Source organism: Amblyomma maculatum, chromosome 1, assembly GCF_055883805.1.
Source record: "Amblyomma maculatum isolate TAMU_Amacu chromosome 1, ASM5588380v1, whole genome shotgun sequence".
Lineage (NCBI taxonomy): Eukaryota > Metazoa > Arthropoda > Arachnida > Ixodida > Ixodidae > Amblyomma > Amblyomma maculatum.
This window is the reverse complement of record NC_139344.1, coordinates 220,407,396-220,434,845: the sequence shown is the minus strand read 5'-3', so window position 1 is coordinate 220,434,845 and position 27,450 is coordinate 220,407,396. Positions and strand designations below refer to the sequence as shown.

The 27,450-nt window shown below is 43.6% G+C and overlaps 1 protein-coding gene across 10 annotated transcripts in view; it reads left to right on the top strand.

The window, feature by feature from the left end:
• Positions 1–27,450, top strand: part of LOC146205665 (DDB1- and CUL4-associated factor 11) — a 101,535-nt gene that overhangs the window by 37,568 nt on the left and 36,517 nt on the right. For 7 of the 10 annotated variants that reach the window (XM_084590321.1, XM_084590320.1, XM_084590325.1 and 4 more), the window contains 3 exons: positions 9,575–9,666; positions 14,520–14,618; positions 17,934–17,998. In XM_084590321.1, the coding sequence (XP_084446447.1) occupies positions 9,575–9,666; positions 14,520–14,618; positions 17,934–17,998 (256 nt within the window). The remainder of the gene's footprint in view (positions 1–9,574; positions 9,667–14,519; positions 14,619–17,933; positions 17,999–27,450) is intronic. The other 3 variants (XM_084590323.1, XM_084590322.1, XM_084590326.1) reach the window with 1 other exon arrangement.

The following is a 27,450-nucleotide window of genomic DNA, read 5'->3' as shown; positions in this document are numbered from 1 at the left end:
GTTTCAAAGTGAATAGCAGCATTGTGTAGCTTCCAAGATATGTGCCCAAAAATTGCTATCGACATTTGCATTTTACTAGTGAAACCTTTATACAGTAGCCGACTCATTTTCCAAGCTCCAATAATCGGGACTTGCGCAATATTCTGGACTTCATGCAAGAGCCGTCGCGCTCCCCATAGGGACGTGTACATTTTCACGACTGATGGTTTTGGACTCTCTGAAGTCCAGAGCTTCGATTTTTTTTACTAAAATAGGCGCCAGCAATACTGCGGGGATTGTTTTTCGGCCGAACGCTTTGCAGCGAGGGCTCCTTGGGCACCGCCACGTTGCTCGCTGGGCTGTTGTACACGTTTCGCTAGCGCGGTGAAAGCGGCAGTGAACCGGTTTGCAACAGCCCAGAGAGGAGGTGTTTCGCAGTCTTCCTCGACCGATGCAAAGGTACTAGTGCCAAAACACTAATCCGGAGCTAATCTTCTGACATAGTAACGTTTGCGATGCGTTAGCGTATCCGCGGACTGGCCGCGCCGCGCGGCGGTCGCCCCTTTTCGGCCTGCGCAACATATTATCTCGGTGGCAACACGCAAACACCGCGACGCGTGCTTTAAAGGTCCCCTGAAATGGGTCACCAAGAAGGGTAAACAACGCCATAACACTGATAGATATTGAACCACCCATCATTCTCCCGCAAAAATTTTCGATCTAGCTTCTGCAACACCAGAGATATCGGCGAGTAAATATGACCCTTCCAATTTTCCCTCTCCTCGTACGCCGGAGGGAGCCATAAAAAAATAAATACAAGCAAGTTCAAAGCTCCGCCCAGAAATACGTCACTTCGACGAACTTTCGGTTGTCGCGCGCTCGCTCGCTTGCTGGGTGGGGTACTCGCGTCAACCCGTCCTCGCTCGCTCACGCCTGAGGAGTTCGCCAGTTCGCAACCCGTGGTTAGCCCATGTTACACGGCGGACCAAACCATGGTTACACCACTAACCGCGGTTATCGCAAACCGAGCTTGGCGACCTCGGTTTTTGTCATTAACCGAGGTTATGGCGGCGTCTGTTGACGGAGGCTACTCGCCGGCGCCCGAATGCGCGAAACGTATGAGCAGGTCTGCTTCACTAAGTTATTCATTTGCCCACTGTATCACGTTTAAAGATCGATGTATAGAATATGGTGCCGCCCGACGTCTTCGATTACGGCCGACAGCGCAGCGACTGCGTACTGAATCCTTGTCTTGCCTGCAGTATCGTTTGAACGGCTTGTTGCTGAGCAGAACGTCAAAAAATGCGCGGCCTTAGCTATGAAAGTACACGAGTTCGCAACGCTTGCAGCACGGGATGCCGCGAGCAGGCTGATGTACGTTACACAATTACCGCGGGTGTGGGGCACGCAAGTGCGGCGAACGACGGCGCCATGCGTGACCATCCCTAGTAGTCGCTAGGCCTAAATTGTTACTCTTCAAAGCCGCGGCGGTCGGCGCTTTGGACCTGATCAACGCTGTCGTAAATCGCCTACTTATGAAACTGCCTTATGTGAATCCTGCCATAGTAAAATAATTATAGGATTAACTCTGGCGACGCATTAATCGCAGAACTAGTACGAGCAAATCGGATGAGCCGAAATGCACCAGCGGCAGCTGGCTTGAGCAGAAACTTGCTTGCTATCGCTCTTACCAGCAATTTGCTGCTGGTCAGCGATCCTCACGAGGGCTTCATACTTGATATTCGGCTCAGTATTCCAGACGCCAACAAATTTTAGCACGCTCTATTTCGGACATCGGTGCTAACGATTCGCCGTGTCGTTCGCGAACGGTATGCCGGAGGAGGGGCCACTGCGGCGGTGTTTACGGCGGTCGAGGAGGTGCTGCCATCGTGCGGTGCTTGACCGTGATGTTGACGCCTCGTCGGACGACACTCCGGTACTCCTGAAACCACGTTATATAAATAAGATATTTGTAAATGCAGCTTCGTTCCGCCGATCACTGCGTCGCTTCGGTTGTTGTACTTGATGGGCAATGGCCGCCTAACTGATAAGGGCGGCGATCTGTGTAACAGCAGCCCGCACAGAGTTCGAGCAGCGCACGAGCAGACGACTTTCGCAGCTACCGGAAGTGTGTTCGTGACGTCATGGCTGCAGTGGCCGCAGCGAATGGCAGCTCCTAGCAAGCCTTGCTAGTCAACTCACCCGTGACGTCACGGTTTAAGGAAATAGTTCCATGCGACATCGCCAAGTGACCACCTCTTTGCCCGCGAATTTCAAAAAACGCTGTTTTTAAAAATTAATAAATCGCTGGCTTTGTTCCAAGGAGTTATACTTTTGGTTAATGCTCAATAGGATTTGTTCTACACACTGAACACATTTATCAGTGGCTTCTTGGTGGCCGTTTCAGGGGACCTTTAAATGAGGTTTAAGTAACGTTTAAGTAGTTTTAATTAGGGTTAAAGCTCATCCATTTTTGTTTCCTGCTGCCATCCAGAGTTGGCAACAACGGTACACCGTCGCATAATTAGTATAGTGTTAGCTTCAAGCTTGCAACACAGGACTGAAAATGAGTGGAGTACGGCGTCCGCGGTGAATTTCTCGAACGCGCCTCCGCCCTAACCTGTATCCGACGTACCATGTGCTGGTTAATTCCCATGAGTTCCTTGTCTGTGACTGTTGTTAACCATGCAAACTGAATATTTAGCTTCGTGCAGCACGTGCATTCGTCCATAGCATGAACTGCAGCTGTGTCGCATTGTCATAAAATGAAGCGGCGCACACATGAGCGAAAGAATGACTGGCTGAAATAATGTAGGTGGAGAGTTATAGCACAGCGCGATGCGTATCTGCGGGAAGTCGCTGCGCATGTCTCGATCGCCGTGAGGGTTTCGCATCATGGTGAAAGACATTGTTCACGGCGGCGTGCATGCCTGCCACGTGGGGACCACTCAGTGCGTCATGCGTACTGACAGCCCGCGGTATCAAATCGCGGTACAACGTGCTGATCACGGCAGCGACCACGCTACGCTACAACTCTCTATTATCGACGTATAGATGAAACATGGGTAGCGGCAAAGTTCGCGATTCTTGGAAGCGATTTTTCGAATAATTTCTTCATTTTTTTTTTTTTTTATGTTTGCGGATGTTTTTCGGACTGTTCGATTATTCGAACCTTTTTCGGGGTTCCGCCGAGTCCAAAAAATCGGTTGGTGATTTTCTGTTACACTGGACCCTTCATCATTAAAATTTAGTACTCTGTCAATACAGCTAGACTAGCTTGTATGTGTCCTCTGTGTTCCTTTAAGCTCGCATATGCAGTGATTTTTTCTGAAATGTTGGGTGATGATGTGATGTGATGTGACATAATATGATTGCAAAGTTTAAGACCCTACATAGCTCTTAGGCCTGGAGTGCTGGTGTAGACAGCTATAAAAAATCCTGCCTTTGTTCTGCATGCAGTTAGAGCTGGGAGAGGGACAGTAGGAGGGACACCATGCATGAATATGTGAGTTGAAACACATGAGTCGGAACAATGATGAATGGAGGAGGAAAGAACATTGAGAAGCAGTGTCCTGCCAGCCACTTGAGATGTTTTTGCAGCTTTTTTTGGGGAAAAAAAAAAGAGTATCGAACAGGGAAGACCACAGTGAAGAAAGTTTTAGGTTGTGACTGGCTACAATTTTTCTCTTTCAAGAAATAGTTCTTATGAGAGATTATATCTTTCTGTTTTCTTGTTTTAAAAATATTGCTCAAATATCACTTACAATACTGCATCTTAGTGGGGAAGCTGGGTCATAAGTTTTTGAAAACTACTTTCTATTGCAGTTTTTTAGGAAACTCATGTAACACTGTGTGGTGTAATGGAAGTTCTTACATAGCATTTGGCTCAATACTTTTCTGTTCCAATTGCCATGCATAAGTGGGAAACAGAGTATGCTTGTGCAGCTGCTCAGTATGGCAGTAAGCATAACAGAGCAGTGAAAAATAGTTTTCATGTCTCTAAAACTTCACTGGGCAAACTGATTTCATAAGCAGGCAACATTTTTCAGCAACTTGATGTCTGGTGCATCGTTTTCATTGCCTATTGATTGAATACTTAAAAAAAATGTAAGTCTCACTGATTGCATTAAAACCTTAATAACTGCATTCTACACACTTTAAAGGAACATTTTTGCCGAATTCGGACCTGATATGACTGCAATAAGTACATTAAATGTTGTGAACAAAAGCCATGTTTGGCCCAAAGTAGGAGGTTGAGATACACAATTGGAATGCAAAAGAAAGTCCAGTGAAAGAGCTTGGTTTTGGTTGTGAAAATGTTCTTTTGAATCCATTATTATTATTACTACCTGGGAGTGAATTGGCAAAGCCGTCATTTGGGAGAGAGCTAGCGCAAGTTGGCATGCCAACTTGCGCTAGCTGATTGCGGCCAAAGCTGTAGATTTGACTTGAAAATGAGTCACGGTGACTTGAAAATGGCTCTGATTTAGCTTCAAAATGGTCATGAAAAAGGAACGACCAATATTGTTAAAAGGCAAAGCAGCAAAACTAGTAGGGGATATGCAGAGTGTTCTGGTAACACTGGTATCGACCGCCATGTTTTCTGGGCACAGTAGTATTTTTGCCAAAGTGTTCGTAATTGCAGAACCCTGTGTGAAACATCCTCATTGGATCCCTTAAAACGGTCTAAGCAGAAGGCGGCAGTTTTCTATCTTTCTGGCAAGGTCAGTTGTTGGGTGAGTTGGTGACGATGTTCCATATCTACAGCGCGATAAACGGAACAAGAGAACACAATAACGACAACACAGCGCTGACTGACAACTGATTTTTATTGCTTGTCCAGCCGGTATATATACCCCACTGGAAGGCAGAGATAGAAATCAAGACACACAGATCATGAGTACACATAAAATTCACACTACTACAGGGTCGCATTAACATTCGCATTCGAGATAAGCTGTTTCTTTTTTTGATAATGCCTGCCGATCTTTCTGCTTCGAGCTAGTGGTGCACCTTCTAACTTACTAACTGCGGCTTTAGTCGCTCAATTTAAATGGACCTGTTTCTCTTGATGCAGTGCTAGCACTTCTCAAAGGAAACTGTGTTCTGTTTGAGATGACAGCTGGTGGTCTCCGATACATGCTTCACTTTCCATTTCTGATTCGTTCTGGCCATTTGCTTCACTTGTATTTATCTGTGGTAGTGCTCAGTTTTGTGCCTCTTATACATTTAAAAAATATACACACCTTTGCCTTCAAGGAAAGCAAACGTGCGCATAATTAAATTTTTTTTTTTTTTTTATTGTTCAAACACACACCACTGGGGGATATACTTCACTTCATGGCTAACTTGCCACTCCTGACACAAAATTATTTGTTTTGAAATGTTTTGAGCATACTCTTGAATGTGCGGTGCCCTGGAAAAAAGGGCCTTCATCGTGTTTTATGGCAATTATCAGTCTTCTTTGGAGGACAGGATTGCGTGGAAACCCATGGTGCGACACCTGAACAGTAAGTGCAAGATATTGTAGCAGCGATGAGGCGCCGTATTAGTGAAACAAGCGTCGCTTTGGCAATATACAGATTACACATGTAGTAATTCAGACTGCACGACTCCACAGTGACACTCTCCAGTGGAGCGCTTGCTTAGGACTTTTCTTTTCATGGGAGTACAACGGCATTACTCTAGATATACACAAATGCAGTTCACTTACATATAGAACGCTGCTGATTTGGCTCTTCCTGTCACAATTTCAACTCGTAGGATTAATGACAGAAAGGAACAGTGGGACAATAAAGAGAAGCACGACTTAGACACTGTGTCGTTTTTTATTGATTTGTCTTCAGTAGTATTGTCATTTGCATTTGCTAAGACAGTGGCTGGGGCAAGTGAGGCGAAGCAAGCTGCTTTTTAGTGCTTGTTATGTGCAACCAGCCGTGCCATGCAAGTGTGTGCATGCTTGCAGGAAAGCAACGCCAGTCAAACATAATATAAGGCGACGTAAACTATAAAGACACAGCATATATGACATGGTGACGCACAATGGCAGCAGTAACCTAGGTCAACACTATGCTGGACAACTGGGAAGCAGCGTTGCACAGATTGACGACGGTAGTTTTCTTTCTACTGTTCTTATTTACATTCAGCGTGGCGTAAAACCATTGGTACAAACGTATTCCTACCTTGTTCCCCATCTCCTTGTATCCTTGCTGCGCACACAAGGGCACACAGCAGTTTGGACAACACTGTTCGCGGGAGGAAGAGCTGCAATCATTTGACTGAAGCAGCATCATCAGGTCCGCCACTGAGCCGTTTCCGTAGCCACCGTAGATGGCGCATAGTATTTCTCGTTTTTCCTCCTAGATGGCGGACACTTTTGAATATCCCCTTCTGTTAAAAAGAAAATTGCCGCTTTTTGACTCTGGTGTTTCCTTCAGGTTATGAAGCTATTGAGGTATTTATTTTCTTTTTATTGTGTTTGGAATGAAATCCTTTTTCTTTACCTGCTACATTTTAAGGGCCAAAGTTTAGGAGGCTCTTCACCTCAGTGAGGGGCAGCTCACCCTCCTTTGGTCAATTTTTAAATATGCCTTGAATAAGGAACACTTAGTATATTAGTATTTAAAAATTCACCGAGGGAGGGCGTGTTGCTTCTAAGGCATCCTCGCTTTTAAAATTTGGCTTTAAGTGCTTGCAACCTGACTCTTGTAGATGACATTTAAACGAAAGTCCACCACTAAATAGTGAGAGTGAATTAATTGCACCCGCTGCACTTAGATTAGTGGCTATTTGGTTTTCTTGTAGTGAACAGCTGCTACTTAAAGTCAGCATTAATGATGATTAAGGAAATGTGGACTGTTTGACAGAGAAGATTTGGCAAAGGCAAAAGTGGTGAACGAAAATGTAATGAAAATTGTTGACTGGCCCAAAAGGAAGCAATGTTTTGGAACACATGAAACACCTCAGGCTTCTAAATTTATTGTTTCCTGATGCTGTTGGAAGCAGGCAACTCCTGCAGGGATCAATGATTACATGGAAATTTTTTCTAACCATCTGGAAGAGGTGTAACTCAATAGTGCAGTGCTGTTTTCACCTGAATTTATTTCTGCTATGGAAAAATAGAAAACACCCTTTAGCCATACAGTTATTTTTGCTAAGTGAGACGAGATAATACAGTTACGCTTTGTTGAGAAATTGGCATGTCATGTTTTTATGCTGAAAAGTTGTATCAGTGTATGTGGCTCTTTACAATGTTGGCAAAATTGGCCTTTTAAATTTCAATCTGCTTTTTCTGCAGAGTATAAAAACCAGTGATATTGATTATATCTCAGTAAAGTTCTAGCCACATGTGGTTATAATTTACAGCAACATGCTGTGCAGTGAGTTGAGTGCTGCCAATCCACTGTTGATCAGGTTATAAGTTTGCAGAAAATTTCGCTTATCATCCAGAAGCAGCTCGGGAGACTAGCCTACCATAGACCAGTATGATTTGGGCGAAAAAACTGCAGACACTAGCTTCGCCTGAGCCGTAGTGTGGGTCATATGCATCAAATAGTTCATTGAAAGCTTTGATAGCAATAATGAAATTAGGCTGTTGTCATTATATTGTTTAATTATTGTATGGAAAGGTGTGGGAAAGGAAGGTCACTGCTTGCAAGTCCGCACTGTAAAATGTATTTTGGCACAACTGCTTTGTGCCTAGAAATGCAATGTATTGCCAGAAGAATTTTCTACAGTGCTTTTATAGTACCTCATGCTATTTAGTCTTAAAAGAACTTGGTACTAGCATTATAATTCCCTGAAGGAATGAGGTGACTGAATGACGAGGTAGTGGCAACAGAGAAACACTGAAAACACGCTGCTTAGTGCCATCGCTTCGTGCAGGTGTGAGGTGATGGCATCAGCACTACGTGATGTATTGCTAAGGAGTGTCATGTCGTGGTTTGTGCATAAGAGCTGGTCTGAACGGAAAAAATGCTTCATGTGTGCTACCTTCTGTCATGCGTCACAGATCAGTGCAGTAAACAAGTTTTCATGCTTTGTAGTCATGCGAATTGGAACCAGTGGATCTAATATTGGGCAAGCCATTCATTAAAATGACATACAGTAAAACTTTGATTATACCACCATGGTTGATAAGAATTTGTGAAATTTCTTGGCCGGTGTGCAGTGTGTGTAGAAGAGTTTCAGATATTCAAACACACTTCTGCATCACTAGGGATGATGCGAATGCACAAGCTGCGACCGAAGGATAAAGCCCCAGTTCCAAAAATCTGTCTCAGGTACCACCCCCCGCTACACGTTGAAAAGAAGCATGCATCTTCATGTTACTGTCTTGCTCACCCTCTTATGCCGACTGAAAGAATTTCAAGTTTGGGGAAAAAAAAACGCAGGGAAGAGCTGAAAGGACATAAGCTGTGTAGAGGAAGGGTGAGCTTAATAAATTTGGAGCTATGAAGAAAAGGTTAAGAGAAAGCCACATGGCCGTCTCCTATTGTTGTAAACCGACAGCTATTTCTGATGCGTTTAGCGCGCGCACTGAATATCTGGCAAGGACAGATGGGAGCTTTGGAGCTCGCCCTACTTGTGCCGTGCACTTGCACAGACTACCTCTGGCTGACACGCGAGATGCCCGGTGCACAGCAGCATTTGGTGCAAGTGTATCTGGAGTTGGGCTTAATTTAAGCGCCACCCATACCTATCCCGCTGACACTGTGATAGCTACTTGTGCAGTATGCACTGCAGCAGCTTGAATGCCACTACAATCACGAGGTATCTCAACAGGGCACATAGTGTGCTAACCATAATTGCATTTTGTTTTTGTTTGCATTGCAGGTCACAGTTCATACATATGTCATGAAGCAGAATTGAGATACATTGGATCATGTGATCATGTAGTACAGTCGGCGATGTCATAGCGCTAGCAAATATGTAGAATAAGCAGTATCAACACAGAAAATGCATGTACTGCGATGTAGCAAGGAGAGAAGATTTGAATCAGAAGTAGCATTAAGAGATGATTTTTTCATAGTTCCTTAGCATTGACTTTGGAAACACACCTATTAGCCCATTAACAGCACAAATTTCTTCTGAGTCATGATCATGTAATGAGCATGACTTGCATGACTGTGACTGCATGGTCATCTGACTCATACACAGGACATAGGTTTTGTATATAGCAGTTGCCGCCAATTAATCACCACCAATTTAGTCATGATGAGCCATGCCATGACATGCTTGTCATGACCATACATCACATGTCATGTTTAATCATATGTCTCACCATACCACATGCACATCATGCACTCATACTGCCAAGATTCTGCTGTATGCGATATGGGAAAAGTGCAAGAAGGTTAGCATTCAGGGAGTGCAGTGTGAAAATTGAACAGTGTAAGGGAGTAATTACTCATAAAACCATTACTCAGCAATTACTCAAAATTTAACCATGAAAGTAATTTGTATTAACCACATATTTTTGTCTTACTTTCAGTTGTGTCCTCTTGCCTGAATTATTGCATATCACTTTCAAGGCTGCCAATTGCTTTGTGCAAGTCTGAATAGCAGTTAATGCATGTTAAATTTATGCCAACAGATACACTTGACATGGGTCGAGGTCTGATGTCAAGGAGATGTTATTTTCAACTTGTTTCAGCTGCTCCTCCCCCTGACAACTCCAGGATACTGGTAAGCATGCTACTTGGTCAACTACATGTTTGTGAGTATGTGTGTGTGAAGTTGCCTATCTTGTGGGCCATATCTACCCTTGAATGTTTGTCTGGCAGGCTGTATCAGTTCACCGAACTACACGAGGTTTTGAACAGCACCTCAAAGCAGCTGTTGTATTGCATGTGAATTCTTTCGATTTCCACAATGTTAATATTTGATACTTAATTAACGTAGTGATAAAATAAGACAAAACTATTTTTTTAACCCGCTGTGATGGCTTAGTGGCTGTGAAGTTCAGCCCGTTAGCCCAAGGACACAAGGTAAAAAAAAAAATTATAGGGACGCTAAAGCTCCTTAGGGGCATGCCGTTTTAGCGGCCTCTGCACTGTGCTGAGAATGCAAAGCAACGCTATTTATATGCTGCCCATGCGTTCTATCTGTTTGGGCAGCAGCATATGTGCATCAAATCACATGGGGTTCCAGCAGCCGCTGCATGCTGGTGCCACTAAAAATGGCAGGGTGGAGGTGGCAGCATGCAATTTGCTACTCTGTAACCTAACCTGTACAGGCGTACAGGTTAAAAGAGTAGAATTTAACCCTTACAAGCGTGTCTTGTGTTGCATAGTCTGTCGCATGTCTGGCTCACAACGTTAGGGCATGCGTTCAAAGCCGGGCAAGTTGTGGAAATTTTTCTTTAAGTGAAATTAATTTCTTTAGGAAGTTCAGTGATATCTGACATGCAGCAACCTTTACTTCGCCTTAGATGCCATCCATGCCTTAAAGGTGCACAAAGAGTGTTCTGCAAAATTTCGTTTTCACTTTTATATTGCTTTCAGAGTTTTTGTGAATATAGTTTTAGCCACAGACAGCATAGTCATAAATTAAGCTCACAGCAATAAAAATATGATGCCCATACTTTGGTTTCGCGAGACTCAAACCTCAGCTCTCTGTGATGGCCTGAAACTACAATGCAAATACCATTTTGATGGAACCGCTACACATTTTTGGTTGAGAGAGTGTTTTACCAAAAAAACAAGCCCAGTACAAGCGCACTCTATTCACACGGTCACTGTGCGTATTACTCCATCAACGGCAAAGCGGCAAGCCTCCACGCGATTGTTTGAAACAAACTCTGCACGTTGGATGTCTCCCGATAGCGTCAGGGGCAAGATCAAAAAAGAAATAAAGGCAGGAGCCGGGACATTTTACTTGGTTTTAACAGGAAAATCTGCCACACAGGGCAACAATTCAAAGTTAAGGTTCAGAGCGTACAGATTGAATTCCCACAATTAAGAGTTCTTCAATATTTTATTCACTGCACCTTTAATCACTTTTATATTCTATACATGGATTGCATGATGTCACAGCTCTGTCAACCGATCAGGATTATTTGTTATTGACCATCAATGCTGACAACAACAATGACGATGCTGGCTTTTCTGTGACATGGGAGCCTTACACAATTGCCTAAAGTCCCAGCTAAATTTCCCTAAATTTGTCTGCTTACTGGCTGCAGCAACTGCTGTTGTCAACGTCAGTATAGAAACAGTGGTTGGAAAAATGACTAAACATTATTGCATATGTAACGTGAGCATGGTTGAGGGCTCTGGAAAATATCTTATAATTATAATGCAGTCCTGAATGTTCGGGCCAACTGAAAAAATATAAGTGGCGTGCTTTTTAAGCAAAATTAGGGATGGATTCATTGACATTATTTAAAAGGCAAGACTTCAGATGTATGCACCATAATTGAGTGAAGCCAAGCCTTCAGTGCTTTGATGCACGCAGCCTCCTTCAGTGCCAGGCTGCCGCTACTCGAGTGTTCAAGCTGCCCAGTTCTGTGCTCATTTGCTCTTGCTTGCTTTCCCTACTGCACTCAGCTACAGCAAACTCTCATTAATTCTGCCTCTGGATGGCCAGAAAAAAATGTTTGAAATAGCAGAAAATTCGAATTATCAAATGGTCCTGAAAAAACTGCTGAAAACTGTTTGCATCGCAGTAATTTTATCTTATGAACACCTACGTAATGGTTATCTACATTTAAAATGAAACCCAAGGGGGAACGACTGTTTTTGCCTATTTCGTCAACCACTTTACTTTGTACACACTGTTAGGAACATTGCCCTTTTCACGGTGCGACGATGTAGCAGTGATGGTGCTTCACAAAAGAGCCCTGTCGTGTTTTGAGGATGCTTCACTACACAGTCTATGAAGTGAAGCATTATGATGAAATGCGCATTCAGTGCACAGTACAGTTTCAGCGCACTGGAAGCTGCACGAAGATGTACACAGGGGGTGCATGCGGAGGCATTGGAACGGCATGACGCCATCCCAAAATAAAAATAAAAGAACAGTAATGTCAAGCCAGTGTCCAAAATGGTGCGATTAGCCGATGCATGCGCTTGATTGCAGCCATGAGATGGCATAAAGTTAAAGAAAGCACACCAAAACTATGTGACTGAGCATTATTTCCGAAATGCTCAACTTCTATTCATTGTCTTGCCTGCCATTGTTCAGGTTCTGGGTGATCTATTTCTCTGATCGCTTACTACATGGGCCATACCTATTTGAATTGACAAGTCTCCAATGCCATAGACTTACACAGGCGTCAGCAGGGACTGCACTCCTAGTTCGAATTATCCGAGGTTTTACTTTATATCAATGCCGTCCTTTTCTCGAAGACTCCCTCAGCTTCTTTCTACATCCAAAGCCACCTTCTCTCTTCTAGAGACTTTTAAGGGGGGAGGCTACCTTTGAATACCAACTTTGTTGTTTCTTGAGATAATTGAATGAAATTTTCAGGGTAGACTCATGGCACAGCCATTTTAATAACTGCAAAGTTTCATGGAGCTGCTCACATTGGTACTCAAATTAGAGAAGTATATCAGAATGGTTCACATGGGTTCCTTGTTCCATGCCTGGTGAACTTGCAAAATGTGTTGGCACTATGAAATTCATTATGAAGGTTCCTGAATAGGTACCACAGGGCAAGACAGAGCCCTTTTTTTTAATTTCCCTACCGAAAAATTTTAGCAGTGCATTGAGGTTAGTGCCACTAATTGGACTTGCATTAGCCTAATTTTGATTGTTTATTATAAATTCCAGACTCAATAATTTGAAAAAATGAGCTTGTCTTGACCTCGGAAATTTATTCAGGCACACAATAAAAAAAAAAAAAAAAACAGGTGGGAATCCGATTAGCGGTTCCAGAAATACTGCGGGAATAAGCTACCATACCATGAAAAAAATTCATTCTGAGAAAATGGCCCTTGAAGTTTAAAACAGCTTTTTCAAGTCTAAAGTTTGTTTTTCACTGCAGCACGTTGTGCCTCCACCTCCCCGATTCCCTCGGAAAGTGCATTTTCATGCGAACAGCGCACGACGCTGACGACGCGTTATCGCTTGCGATGACAGACGCGATACGGGAGGCCGAGATCGCCGAGGTTGATAAGGTCGGTACAGCAGGCACGCTTCAAACGCCGGCTCCTTACATTGACGCGAAAGATACGCAGTTGGAAGTGGCAGCGCAGTCGGTCTAGTAGTGATGTAGCAGAAGCAGCACTAATAGAAGCGTCGCTGCGCCCGTTGACAACGCTTTTCGCTAACTTCGCGATTCGGACGGCATTCACAGAACGACGACGTATGCAGTGTTTTGAACTTCTTAGCGCGCATCGTGGCCGACCGTGCAATAATCCACAAAGTGCACATAACCGTTCAAAACACGCCACCAGAATTCGTAACGAGCGATGATCACGGCGATCTCAAAATGGTGAAACGTGGAGCGATTCAGCGAGCGTACGAAGAACGCCAGCTCAGTAGCAAGCCGGAGCAGACGACGCGCCGGGGAGGGGCTACCGCGTCAGCGCGCGCAGCAGCCAATAGCAGTCGCGCGATCCCCCCGTGTTCTCACGGAGCGCGCGCTTTGTCCAATCACAGCCCGAATTCGAGACGCGGGAAGCTCAACAATCCCTGTGAGGCCCCCAATCACAAGCGAGCCACGCTTCTGCTACGCCGCGGACGCCGCCGGCGAAGGCAATATGGAAAAGGGCAAGCATTCACAAACAAAACAAGACCAAGATGGCGGCGTTCGGTTCAGCGGCAGGGAAATGGCGCGCGCGCGAAGTTTGGGTACTTTTGCCGTTCGCTCGCGACTCTGGGGCTGCCGCGCCCAGTTGTATATTTAATTACACAGTTCCACGATGAATTAGGCGTTTATAATTATAGGAAAGGTAGTTTATAACATATACAGCCGAGATATGTACTTTTTGAAAAGCCGACTTTTTCGCGATTTTTCGACTTTCAAAGCCCGCGTCCCTTAAAGAAAGCACAACCAAAACTATGTGACTGAGCATTAGTTCCGAAATGCTCAATTTCTATTCATTGTCTTGCCTGCCATAGTTCAGGTTCTGGGAGATCTATTTCTCTGATCGCTTACTGCGTGGGCCATACCTATTTGAATTGACAAGTCTCCAATGCCATAGACTTACACAGGCGTCAGCAGGGACTGCACTCCTAGTTCGAATTATCCGAATCCCTAGTGGTCGAATTAACGAGGTTTTACTTTATATCAATGCCGTCCTTTTCTCGAAGACTCCCTCAGCTTCTTTCTACATCCAAAGCCACCTTCTCTCTTCTAGAGACTTTTAAGCCTTTTTGGAGGAGTTCGCTTTGAAAAACACAAGGGAAAACAAATATTCACCCTATATTCATACAGTATTACATGACTGCATTCCAAAACAGTACTTGATGTATTCCACAGAATTGTTAAAATATATCTTTTGTTTTCAATTTGCAGAATTTAAAATTTTTCTGCTACAGAAGGTTATGGGGCCTTACACATGCAAGGACTTTGCTGGGGTTTTCTTTTTCAGAAAAATGATCTGTATACGATTGTTAACCGTCAGTCGGGCAACAAAATCCGGGGGAAGAAGCCGGAGCCAAGCACCTCAATGGCTGCACTACTTCAAGAGGTAAGCATGCTCCTTCCCATTCATAGGCAGTCTTTTTCTTGAAGGAGAAAACATTTAGTGCAATTTCGATTTTCAAACTGAAATGTAGTGTCGTGGATACATATATGGAACCCGCCGTAATGATGAAGCTCCTCTCGCACCTTGTCTAGCAAAAATTGAGGTGTAGATACACATGCAGGGTGTTTTACTTGAGGCTGTCAGCAATTTTTAAAAATAGACGTTGTGAGTTTGAGAAGTGCCATTTTCAGCGTAGCTTTTTCAATGCTGTAGTACATTGGAATACAGTTAAGGTGTGCTAATTGTCAGATTAACTAATATTGATCTTTAACTATTCAACTGTTTCTGTCAGGCTCCTTATTTATTGAGAGGCTTGTCCATATCAGAAGGGAGAGATATGGCAGGTTCGCCTGCTTGGCTTTCTTTAGTAGTGATCTTGTTTGTGAATGACCCCAAAATTCCGAGAGCCAAATGAAAAAGGTTACACACACGTGCAGTAAACGTTGCGTTGCCTCTAGGTTTTTAGTCAGTCCTCTTTACAACTTGCAATATCTAAATATTGAAGCTTCTTTGAATAACATTCTTATTTTTAATGAGTACACTTTTGTAGGAGGTGCTTTCATGGGAAAAAAAGTAGAAGGGCCTTTTATTGCATCATTATCTGTTTGAAGACTGAACACGTCTTAAACGAAGTGCTTCTCATAATGTATAGATATGTTTTCAGGAGGTGAAGGCACTTTGGAAAAGATGGCTGCCTGTTGTTGAGCTCCTTTTCCAGGGGTTTTATAAAACTTCGAATTGCCAGTCATGAGAGGCAACAGAAAACAGAGCAGGTACGATGTGCCTTCTAGTGGCTACAACGGCGTGTGCTCACCACTAGCTGAAACAGCTCGAGCCAATAGTGCCATCTACTTTAACAGGCAACCGGACTCGCACAAATGAGGTTTTACAATGCTCTGCTAAGAACACTGCTGTAGGGCAGCTCAATTCTGGGCTTTTTTCATTTGAACTTCCTCCCTTGCGTCGTTCAACATGGCCAGGAGTGAGTGTTCGAAGTTATTTGGACATAGATAGCATTGTGAGGGACGCTCATTAAACTCAGTATAAAATGAGCTTGCAAACCACTGGAAATATTTTAGCATCAGGATTCCTTCACATCGAAGGCATTCTGGGCAATATTAAAAAAAAAAAAAAAATGAACTGTTGTGTTTGTAGTCTTTCTCATGTGTGAAGACATCAAATATAAGTAAATCAATGCTGATCAATTTTTTTTTTCTCATCTAAATTCATGGCCCTGTTTCATCCATGTCGCTACTAGAATGGCACAAGTGTACTTCATGAATCAAAAGCTGCAGACAGCCACTCCATGTAGGGCCCAAGCCAGGTCCTGGCCTGCATCTTCAAGCCTGGATCTGGCCCAACAGTACAGCACATTTTTCAACCTGACTCAAACCCATGCAGTGCCCCGATTCTAACTGGCAACAAAAACCGCAGCCAGCATTGCGCGATGGGAGCCAGTGCTTGATGCAAAGGGTGCAACTTGTTCATCTGTTCACTTTAATTCACTTTAATTGTGACGAAAAGGGGTAACAGTGGTTACTGATGGAATCCATCGTGTGGTGTCCACATATGAACATTTCCTCAGCAGTGTGGTCATTTCTACAGTCAATACTATTACCTAAAACAAACACAGCGTAGCTTGCCTACGGTCAAATCATGTTTTCTCTTCTGACTTTTTTTACTCTCTTCTTATCTGGATTAAGCTGGGTCATTTACTCGATTGCAGATTTACAGAATTTATCTTGTACTACGTTATGATGGCAGTTACAAATTCCTTGTCAAGGTGCAGCCTCTCCAAATAGCATCCCGCTCCGTTCTCACCTCATGTCAATTCCACCTCTTCTGTTGAGCCTCCCCAAGTCAATTCTTAGGCGGCTGGTGTCGGTCTGCATCTGTGACCTCAAATTACAGCACCACCTCTGCAGGCCATGGCGGCTAGATTGGATGGTGCCTCCTCCTGGGGCAGTGCGCTTTCCTGCATACTTTCTTCTGCGACAACAGGCGATTCTGCTCAAGTTGAAAACAGTCCTGCAACATGAAGCATCTGTCGTGCTTTGTCTACACACACATGCATGCAACGTGCCAAAGAGAAAAAACTAGCCTTTGATTGATGCCATAAAGTATAAATTTGAATGTTGGCGCTTTTAGTGCGTAGCACTACTAGCCGCAATCACTGATTTCGCCGATGTCTGTCCGAAGCCGCGGGTCCACTGTTGCGGAAGAGATTCTGAAGGGGCGGACAAGGTCAAGTGGCAGCTTGAGACGAGTTTATTTATGACGGTCGCGCAGGCCGCCGCACTTCGAAAGTGATATAGAAACACATGAAAACGGGCGACGCCGTCGGTTCGGTCCGTTCCGATTCTCGGAAAAGTCTCGCTTCAACCGAAAGAGGCAAACCAGAGCACTTAAAAAGCACAGCGTAAGCGCAGTGTTTGTGGGTTCGGCGCTAACTGCTCTGTCTCTCGGTTTGAGGGGAAAGGGCGCGGAGGCCATAAATCGCGGCGAAACACGGGCTGGGGAAAATGCGCGGCAGAGGGAGCTGCTGTCGCTGTCTTCTCGGAAAGAAGCCGGCCACGCGCAACCGACCAACGGCAGCGATCGGAATGTTTGGGCCTTAGGTTTGTGTGTTTTAAGTTTTGGAAGCACAACCCTTGGCGCTGTTTGTCTTTGTGACTGCTGGCCACCTCTTGCGTGAGCTGAGGGAAGATATTGGAGAGTGTAAATCGCAGATGTCTGTGGTAATGCATGAAAGGTATAACGGTGATAAGCGGTGCTATGCACCTACTTCGTATTGGATTAACTATTCAAATCTGCCATATTTTTTTTTTATTACCAGCTCCTGCTGCAAAAAAAAAAAAAAAGAAAAAAAAAGTACTAAAATTGATTTGAGAATGAATTTTTGCCAGCTACAAACCCTGTTTCAAAATTCAATAGGACTTCCCACCACTGACATTAGAAGCAAGAAAATGGAATTTTTGTAATGCATTGTTCAACCTGAAATTTTTGTGCATGGGTTGCAGTGCAGCGGAAGGTTTATAAATGTGTTGGTTCTGGCAAAAAATTTGTAGCATTTTATGGTGCATAATTTATGTTTAATAGGCTAAAAGCGATGTCATTTTTAGCATGTTCGTATATGTTAATGCGCATTTTGTTAGACCTTCACTTAATAGAAATGAGTGGCAGGGCTGTTTGTACTGATTAAGCTGTGCTAATTAGTTTGACCACGTCCTTTTGTATTCATCTTTTTATTTTCCCCAGAGGGAGAGTGGAATGCCTTTTCGTGGTATCTTCACCAGAGGAGACAAGTGCAGGATAAGCTCTAGGTGAGTTCTATGCGCTGTTACAGCTTCTTCAAGAATATTAGCATATTGAATCAACAAAAACTAATGCGTGCACACTCTCTGAAGACAGACTGATATCAGAGCAAGGTCAAAGGAAGAAATTGGCTGTGCTCGCACCACAAAAGTGTAGTAGATTGACTGAAAAGTGAAAAGGGTGAAAAGGTGCCCATGCATCAAAGTATCATAGGTTTCAGTTCAGTCATTCAGTCGTGTCCGACTCTTCGTGACCCTATGGACCATGTCACGCCACGCTTTCCGGTCTCTCACTATCTTCCTAACATCACATAACTTCATCTGCAGTGCCTCGAGGATGCCATCTAACCATGCCTACCCCTTCTCCGGCGACCCTCAACCTTTCCCAACATCAAATCTTTCTCCAGCGACTCCTCTCTTCTCATCAGATGACCAAAGTAGCTGAGCTTTAACTTTAGAATTTGACCCTCCAATGAGCAGTCAGGGTTTATGGTCGACAGTATTGACTGATTTGATCTTCTGGCAGTCCAAGGAACTCTCAAGAGTCTTCGCCAGCACCACAATTCAAACGCGTCAATTCTTCGGCGGTCAGCCTTTTTCACAGTCCAACTCTCTCATCTATACATCACAACTGGAAAGACCATAGCACAAGTTATACGAATCTTGGTTGGCAGACTAATGTCTCTGCTCATTACTAGGCGGTCAAGGCTAACCATTGCTCTCTTTCCCAGAAGCAGGCGTCTCCTAATTTCATGGCTGCAGTCTCCTTCCGAGGTAATCTTGGAGCCCAAGAAGAGAAAATCTGTCACAGCTTCCACTTCTTGTCCATTGATGCTCCAGGACTTGATAGGGCAAGACGCCATGATCTTTGTCTTTTTAATGTTCAGTTTAAGCCCAAACTTCTCACTCTCTTCTTGTACGCGCATCAGAAGTCTCTTGAGTTCCACTTCACTTTCTGCCAATAAAGTGGTATCATCCGCATATCTAAGGTTGTTGATGCGTTTTCCAGCAATCTTCACTCCAGCTGAAGACTCGTCCAGACCGGCCTTCCTCATGATGCACTCTGTATATAGGTTAAATAGGCAGGGCGACAGTATGCAGCCTTGCCTCACTCCTTTCTCAATCGGAAACCAATCAGTAAGACCATGCCCAGTTCTGGCTGTGGCCTCTTGTCCTTCATACAGGTTCCTGAGGAGACAGATGAGGTGAATTGGAACTCCCATCTCTTGGAGAGCTTGCCACAATCTGCTGTGATCTACGCAGTCAAACGCTTTCGCATAATCAATAAAGCAGAAGTAGATGGGTTTCTGGAACTCTCTTTTTTCATGATCCAGCGAAGGTTGGCAATTTGGTCTCTAGTTCCTCTGCCCTTGCGAAACCCAGCTTGCACGTTCGGAAGCTCCCGATCCACATACTGCTGCAGCCTTCCTTGGAGGATTTTCAACCTTGCTAGCATGCGAAATAAGCGCGATCGTGCGGTAGTTGGAACAATCTTTGGCACTGCCTTTCTTGGGAATGGGGATGTAAACTGACCTCCAATCCTGTGTCCACTGCAGGGTTGTCCAAATCTTCTGACATAATGTATGCAGAATGTTAACAGCGTCATGGTTGAGGTTTTGAAGCAACTCAGCTGGAATGCCATCAATTCCGCTAGCTTTGCTCTTAGCAAGGCTGGCTAAGGCCCATTCAACTTCACTGTTCAGGATGCCCGGCTCGAGAACAGTAATCACAACCGTCTTATGTTGGGTTTGCACATTCGGGTCCTTCTTGTGCAGTTCTGTGTATTCCTGCCACCTCTTCTTTATCTCTGAGGCTTCAGTGAGGTCCTTGCCTCGTTTGTCCTTTATCACGCCCAGCTTAGCACAGAAGCTTCCTTTGATATCTTTGATTGTCTTATACAGAGCTCTTGTGTTCCTTAATTGGCTGTTGTCCTCAACTGCTTGGCACTGTATGTTCAGGAAGGCATTCTTATCTCTCCTTGCTATTTTCTGAAAATCCGCATTGAGAACCTTGTATCTTCCCCCATAACTTTTGCCATCCTCCTTTCCTCAGCTATTTGCAAAGCCTCTTCAGATAACCAGTTTGCTTTCTTGAATTTCTTTTGCTTTGGAACTACCTTAGTAGCAACTTCTTGTATTATATCACGAACATCAGTCCACATCTCTTCGGGCTCTCTGTCTTCTAGATCTAATTCTTGAAATCGATTCCTCACTTCCACAGCATATTCTAATGGAATTTGATCCAGATCATACCTGAAAGGCCTTCTACTTTTCTGCGTTTTCCTCAGTCGAAGCTTAATTTTGGCAACAAGAAGCTGATGATCAGTGCCACAATCGGCCCCAGGCCTTGTTTTTACTGCTTGTATAGCGCTTCTCCACCTCTGCCGGCAAAGAATATAATCGATCTGATTCCTGTACAGACCGTCCGGTGAAGTCCATGTGTACAGGCGCCTCTTGTGCTGTTGAAAATGAGTATTCGCTATGGTCAGGTTGTTTTCTTGACAAAACTCTACTAGCCTCTGCCCAGCTTCATTTGGCTCGCCAAGACCGAACTTGCCTATAATTCCGGATATTTCTTCACTCGCAAATTTTTTTTTTCTTTTTTTTTTTCTTTGTTTTTTCTTTTTTCTCGCCCCAGCAGACGCGGTTTTTCTCGCCCCGGTAGACGCGGTTTTCCACCACCGCAATTTTCACAGCTGAACTCTAACTGGTTTCCTTCCTTGGCTTAAGAGTCACCAATTTTTTTTTTCATTTTTTTTCTTTGTTTTTTAGCATTCCAGTCTCCTATGAGAAAAACTACGTCTGATGATGGGGTGCGGTCTAAAAGGCATTGTAGGTCCGCATAAAATCTCTCAACGTCAGCTTCTTCAGCAGTAGTGGTCGGTGCATAGACTAGGATAATGCATAGACTTGGATAACTGTTATGTTGAAAGGGTGACCTTGGATCCGAAGTGAAATCATTCGGTCGTTTTTGGGGTTGCACCCTAGCACTGCTTTGTCCATTCTTCTGTTTACTATGAGAGCGACCCCATTCCTTCTCTTGGATTCGTGCCCACAATAAAAGACATAATGGTCGCCGGAGTCAAATTCTCCCATTCCGGTCCACTTGAGCTCGCTGATACCCAAGATATCAATGTTCAATCTGTCCATTTCTCGCTTGACGACATCCAGTTTACCTTGCGTCATAGATCTTACATTCCATGTTGCTATGTGATATGTTGCTATGTGTTGCTATGTGATGGGTTTACTCTCTAATAAAACAAACCTCATTAATTTGGAGGCTGCTTAATCCTCTGCAGTTTACATATGGTGGAGCATTAGACAGGACTGCAGAAAATTGCTGTTACCGTGCAGTTTTCATCTCGAAAGCAGATTACCATTGCCTGTATTTTCATAAAGTAAATTTACTGTGATCAAAATTACTTTTGCCAGCTTGTTGGGGGCCATTCATTAGCTTGATCTTCGTATCACTCGCATTTTCTTTTCTTTTTTTCTCTCTCCTTGTAGTTAAAAAAAATAATGAGGTTTTACTGTTTGCCTGCATCTCTTTTGTATAAAGGTTTCAACAGTGGTGTAATACCTGGTATAATAATTGATTAAATAATTTATGGTAACTGAATGTTGCATTGCATAGTGAAGGAAAGGCTTTTAGCGTAAATCATAACGGAAATTTCCTGGCATTTGTTCAGAACAGTTTGAGCAAGATTTCATCAGCATGTCAAAGTGACTGGGCATAGAGAGCTCGTTGGCTTTTGTTTGTATGCTTGTGTGTTTGTGTCATTCAAACTAACTGTGATTTAACTGGCTATGCTTGAGCTAAAGTATTCCAAATCAAAGTGACTTAAGTGTGAGCTAAATGGTATTTTTCATTCTCCTGTCATTTTTCTTTTTTGCCTATTTGGTTGCAATCACAAAAATATTTCATTTGAACAATGAAAGAAAAATTCATCATTATTACTTGTACACTTGCGTGCGCAATGATGTTTTCCTTGATGTTAAAGTGAACGTGTGTGTGTGTGTGATTCACTTTATAAAGATCCTATTGCAGACAGATGTAGATGAAGCATGCTTCCTTTCTCTGACTGCATGAACACTTGTTCTGGAAGGAAATCAGTGGCACGACGTGTTCTTGCACAGCGATTTTTATGATATATTTTGCATGCACACACAATTCAACCAGTGTTTCTTAGGTGACATCTGAGCAGAGTTGGGATTTCATGGTGCGCACCATTTCTTTCTGTCTATGCCCGTGCACGAATCTGACTATACTCTCGAGGTCAGCTTTCTATTACTTTGCGGCTAAGGGTTACGGGTGCTGAGCTTTCTTTGCAGGGTTACTACACCTCGGGTGCACCTGCTCTCATTTAGGTTCTACCTTGGCTTTTAATGAACCCTTTTATGATCAAGTAGACAATATGTGAATCATAGAGTGCAATCTCTTAGTGCTTATAGAAATAGACCTATAGAGCTAGACCTCAATCAAATGAAACCACTGCCCAGCTTTGGGTGAGGGCGGCTGTGCTTCGTATGAAAAATTAAGTTGGATGCAGTGCTGCACTGTGCTTTGCACACTGTGAGAATACCACGATGCATGGGAAAACCAGATGCGTATCAGCCTTCCATTTATTATAATACTTTTTTTTACAGAGGCACAAACGTTCAATTTCACCAAACGCATTGCGAGCTATCGTATGTAAATTACTAATCCGTTTACAGTGTTTGCTTAGTCTGCTTGATTTTCCACAAACCTTTGCAGATTAATTTGCAATAAAATTATGCTACAAACTGCACTGTGCTTGCATTAACCAAGAGAACAGCCAACTTGCTTATTTTTTAGCTTTTCAGAATAGCATATTCGATCTATCCTTTTTTTTTTTCCAGCCAGCATACACAGGTTCTGCTCAAGCTTGCAGACACTGCAAAGAAAAGTTTTTGTTACCTGACTTACAAATCAGGTCTATACACACTCAGTGCGTTCCAGCTAAAAACTTCGATCGATCAGACCATAAATTACTGCAGTGTGCTCAAATAACCATTCACTGATGAAGGCTCACTTTCCTACATGTTCAGCGTAGTTTTTCCCGTGTTCATTTCCTTTCTTTTCGAAGCACGTACTAAGCTTCTTGAAGCTTCATGTACTTGTGGCAAGATGCCAGGCGCTGTCTCCATCTACTGTTCAATTGCGCCAAAATACCTTGCGCATATAATACACATTTGTTATGCAATAACAGTAAAAGCTTGTTAATTCGAACTTCACTGGACCGGGAGAAAAAGTTTGAATTATCAAATGGCCTCTAAAAAGCTGACAACAGCCATTTGCATTATGGTAAATTTACCGCATTTACTCGCGTAATGACCCACTCGCATAATGAACCCACCCTCCCTCCGATTTTTGCACAAGAATTTGAAAAAAAAAAGTTGGCGTTAATCGTTAGCGCGTCCCTCCGTTTTGCGCTGTCGTGGTCCACTATGCATTTCTTGGCAGTGCGCCAAGATGCTGCGCAGCAATAGCATTACGGTGTGTTTACCTTTTGACATTAGCTCTAGCAAATGGGGGAAGCGAACTTGGCAGAGTACCAGTGCTTGTTCGGTTGTAAAAGCCTCATTTTCAGTACATTCGCTTTATCATGCCAAGGGCAATTGGGGCGGCCACCGTCTACTGCCACTCAATCATTCGAACGCGCAAACGCCTTTTGAAGCAAACGATGCTAAAAACCTGCGCCATGAATGACAGTGCAAGATATACCGTATTTACTCGCATAATGATCACACTTTTTTTTTTTAAATACTGACGCAAATTTCGGGGTGCGATCATTACGCGGGGTAAATTTTCTACAAAAAATTTTTGAGCACCGAAAACGCAAACAAGTTGCAGGTCAGACGTCTTAGAACATATATCTCGATTACAACCAAAAATAAAAGCTGAGTAAGGCTTACCTTCGCAATAAACATGCACATTAAGCATCACATGGAGTGCACAATGCCCATTTATTTTTTTTCGTCAGTACTCTAATCAAAGTCTGAATCCTTGCCATCCTCGTTTTCACTGCTGCACGACTCATCGGAAACGGCAGTGTCGTCGCTGGGAGCATCTTCACAATCCCACAGGAAGTCATCTTCCGTTCCATCCAAAGCGTTAGATATGCCTGTCTTCTTAAAACTCTTAGCCACTACCTCGTCGGGGATACTGCTCCACGCTTCTGTGATCCACGAGCACAGCATCTCCACGGATGGCCTTCTAATCTTTCCGCTCGGCGTCAAATCATGCTGGCCCATCGCCATCCACGAAGTGATGGAAGTCTATCACTTTGCTTTCATACGCGGCTGGGAGCCGCTGGCACGACGACGTCCGCCGCCTCAGGGAAAGTCCATTCCGTCGCATAAAGCGAGTCGTCCAACCAGAGCTAGCGCGGAAATCCTTTGCGGCGATTCCCAGCTTCCTGGCAGTTGTGCGCGCCTGCGTCTGTATCATTTCTAATGACACTGCACAACCATCCTTGCGCAGGTCCCTCACATATTCTAGGACCGCCTCCTCAACACGAGGGAACTTGCCCGTTTTGGGTCCACGGAAAGCCCGCCGTGTCTTGTTCGTAGCCATCAGCTTCTCGCGCTGCTTCTTCCAATAGCGTATCCTCATTTCGTCCACGCCGAAATGCCTACCAGCAGCGCGGTTGCCATGCTCCAGTGCATAGTCGACAGCCTTGAGCTTGAACGCGGCGGTGTAATTGGCATACCGCCCCATGGTGAAATGGCGTAAACTCGCACAAAAAACACAAAGCACGCTACGACGCTGCCGAATTGCAAAATGGCGAACGCCGCAAAGCATGGAATCATGGGAACTCCAACGTTACTAGACTAGGTTGGGAACTCGTCGGAATGCATTCGCTGCGGGATGACTGCAGATCAACCACCAGGCGGCTCCATGTTCGGGGTGCGATCATTACGCGGGGAATTTAAAAAATGGAATTTTGACCTCAAAATTCAGGGGTGCGATCATTACGCGAGTGCGATCATTATGCGAGTAAATACGGTAACTATAGGTGGGGACACAGCGGGCTATGCCGGTGTAGATAAAGTCCCCTAGTTTGTCTAAGGTCTAAGCTCTTCGAGATGGCAGTTCGGTCAGCGGCCTAGCTGTGCCTAGCGAGTGCGACAAACTAGTGCTAATAGCATCAGGCATTGAAGAAACAATAGAGAAATGCCCCGTGGAGAAGTGCGATTATAACCAGTTAATACAACTAATTTGTACAAAAATTCAAGAAGTAAAAGACTAAAATTGCTGGAAAGGTACTCCTATTTAAATTATTGCCACTTAGTGTGGGGCACAGCTAATGTTAACTGTCTTCAGCATATCTATATCCTTCGGAAAAATTTCCTTCGCCACATTCACAATGTCCCCTAGTTCTCACCAAGCGCGGGGCTCATTATACAAAGTGGTGTGCTAAAAATCCACAACCTGCATAAATCGTTTGACTGTCCATGTTAAACCGGAAACATGCAGAAATGTAAACTATATACGTGACCTTGCAGAACTGCATGCCCGAGAAAAAAAACTATACGACAAGACATGCAGAGACTTGGGTAGTGCCGACCCCTCGAATAAATTCAGGTAGAGAATGCCTGCAATACACTCATTTCCTTTTTAATGAGTAGGAATTTAATAATTTTGACTTGCTTAGTTCGTCAAATAAATCTTGGCGTGCTATGTACGTACATTAATATGTAAATTTTTTTTCTGTTTCTTTTAGCTGCATTTGCCTACTGGGATATTGTCTTAGTTTTGTGTAATGTTGCTTTGTTTTCTTCTGCACCTGTTAACAATTGTATGTTTATTACATTGTGCAATTGCGTTTGTTTTATATGCTTTCCTGTAAGCCATTACCAGGCAAAAGGGGGCTGTGGCTTTGTCAAGCTGTATCTTGCAGCTTTTTCTCCACATGCTTTGTCTGTAACTTTACAAGGCAGAAATAAATGAATTTGAATTTGACTCCTCGAAGCTGGTGGAATAGTGAAATGAAACAGGCAATTGAACGAATATGGATAGCTTCCAGAGAACACAGAGAAGCTAAGAAAGTGTAGCTATCTCAAGAGGAAATAGACAGAAAATGGAAATCCTATTGGCAAAAGAAATACGGATGGCTTCCGGAGAACACAGAGAAGCTAAGAAAGCCTAGCTATCTCAAGAGGAAATGGACAGAAAATGTAAATCCTATTGGCAAAAGAAACTGGAAGTGCAGATACTTTCTCAGAGTAAAATAAAGCAGCACACTGATCGCTGGATGACCGAAGTGCGCAAGTCAACTAAAGAGGTGGCAAATAAATTCTGGAGCCATATAAGCGGCGAGGGAAAATGTCTAAAGGGGGATGACGCCATAGGCTATATTACATCGGTTATTGCTGAATCATTTAAGTGCGATGATAGGGTAATCGCCCCGAATGACGATATAGTATCAGACAGCATGAAGGAAAGGAGCTTACAATTGACAAATTTTAACTGGGAGAATTCGGAGACAAATATCCCTGTGTGTACAGCACTAGAGATGCACGAAATTCCTATCAAGCTAATTAATGGGCTTGGTCGAAGAATCAAGGACACGCTGTTGAAGGCATTGGAAACAGTCATAACAAATAAAGAAATTCCGGACAGCTGGCGACTCAGTAGGATGAATTTAATCTATAAAGAAAAAGGAGACAGGAAGAACATTAAATCATTTAGACCGGTCACGATAACATCAGTTACATGCAGGCTGGCAATGCAGGCAGTGAAACTAAAAATGCAGGCATGGATCGAAAGTAATTATGTACTGGGCGAACTGCAGAATGGGTTCAGATGCGGTAGGCACCTAGACGATAGCATTTTTGTAATAGTAATCCAATGCATAGAAATAGCCAGGGCAGAAAATAGACCACTGTATTTAGCCTTGGTGGACATAAGCGATGCATACGACAGCATAAATAGGGAACTCCAGTGGAACATACTTGAATCTGAAGGTATCGGTAACGATTTAATTGAATTACTGAAGGAAATATACAGAAATAATAAAGTTGAGATTGCATAGGAGGGGGTAAGAAATATGACTACTGTCAAGGTATGCAAAGGACTAAGGCAAGGATATCCGCTATCACCGCTGTTGTTCATGATTTATATGAAGAATATGGAAAAAAGTTTAATCTCTCGTATAAGCTAGGTGGAACAGAAGTAGAACAAGCACTTCCAGGACTAACATACACGGACGGTATTGTTGTTTTAGCCAATAGCCAGGAATATTTACAAGCGTTGGTTAATATATGTGGATACGAGGGAGATTCAATCAGCTTTACCTTCAGCGTAATTAAGTCGGGTCTGGTGATATTCAACGATTTCACTGATAAAAAGCTTACAATGCACGGGAGTGAGATCCCAAGACTGACAGAATATAAATATCTTGGAGTATGGATAAACAAAGATCAGGTATACATGGA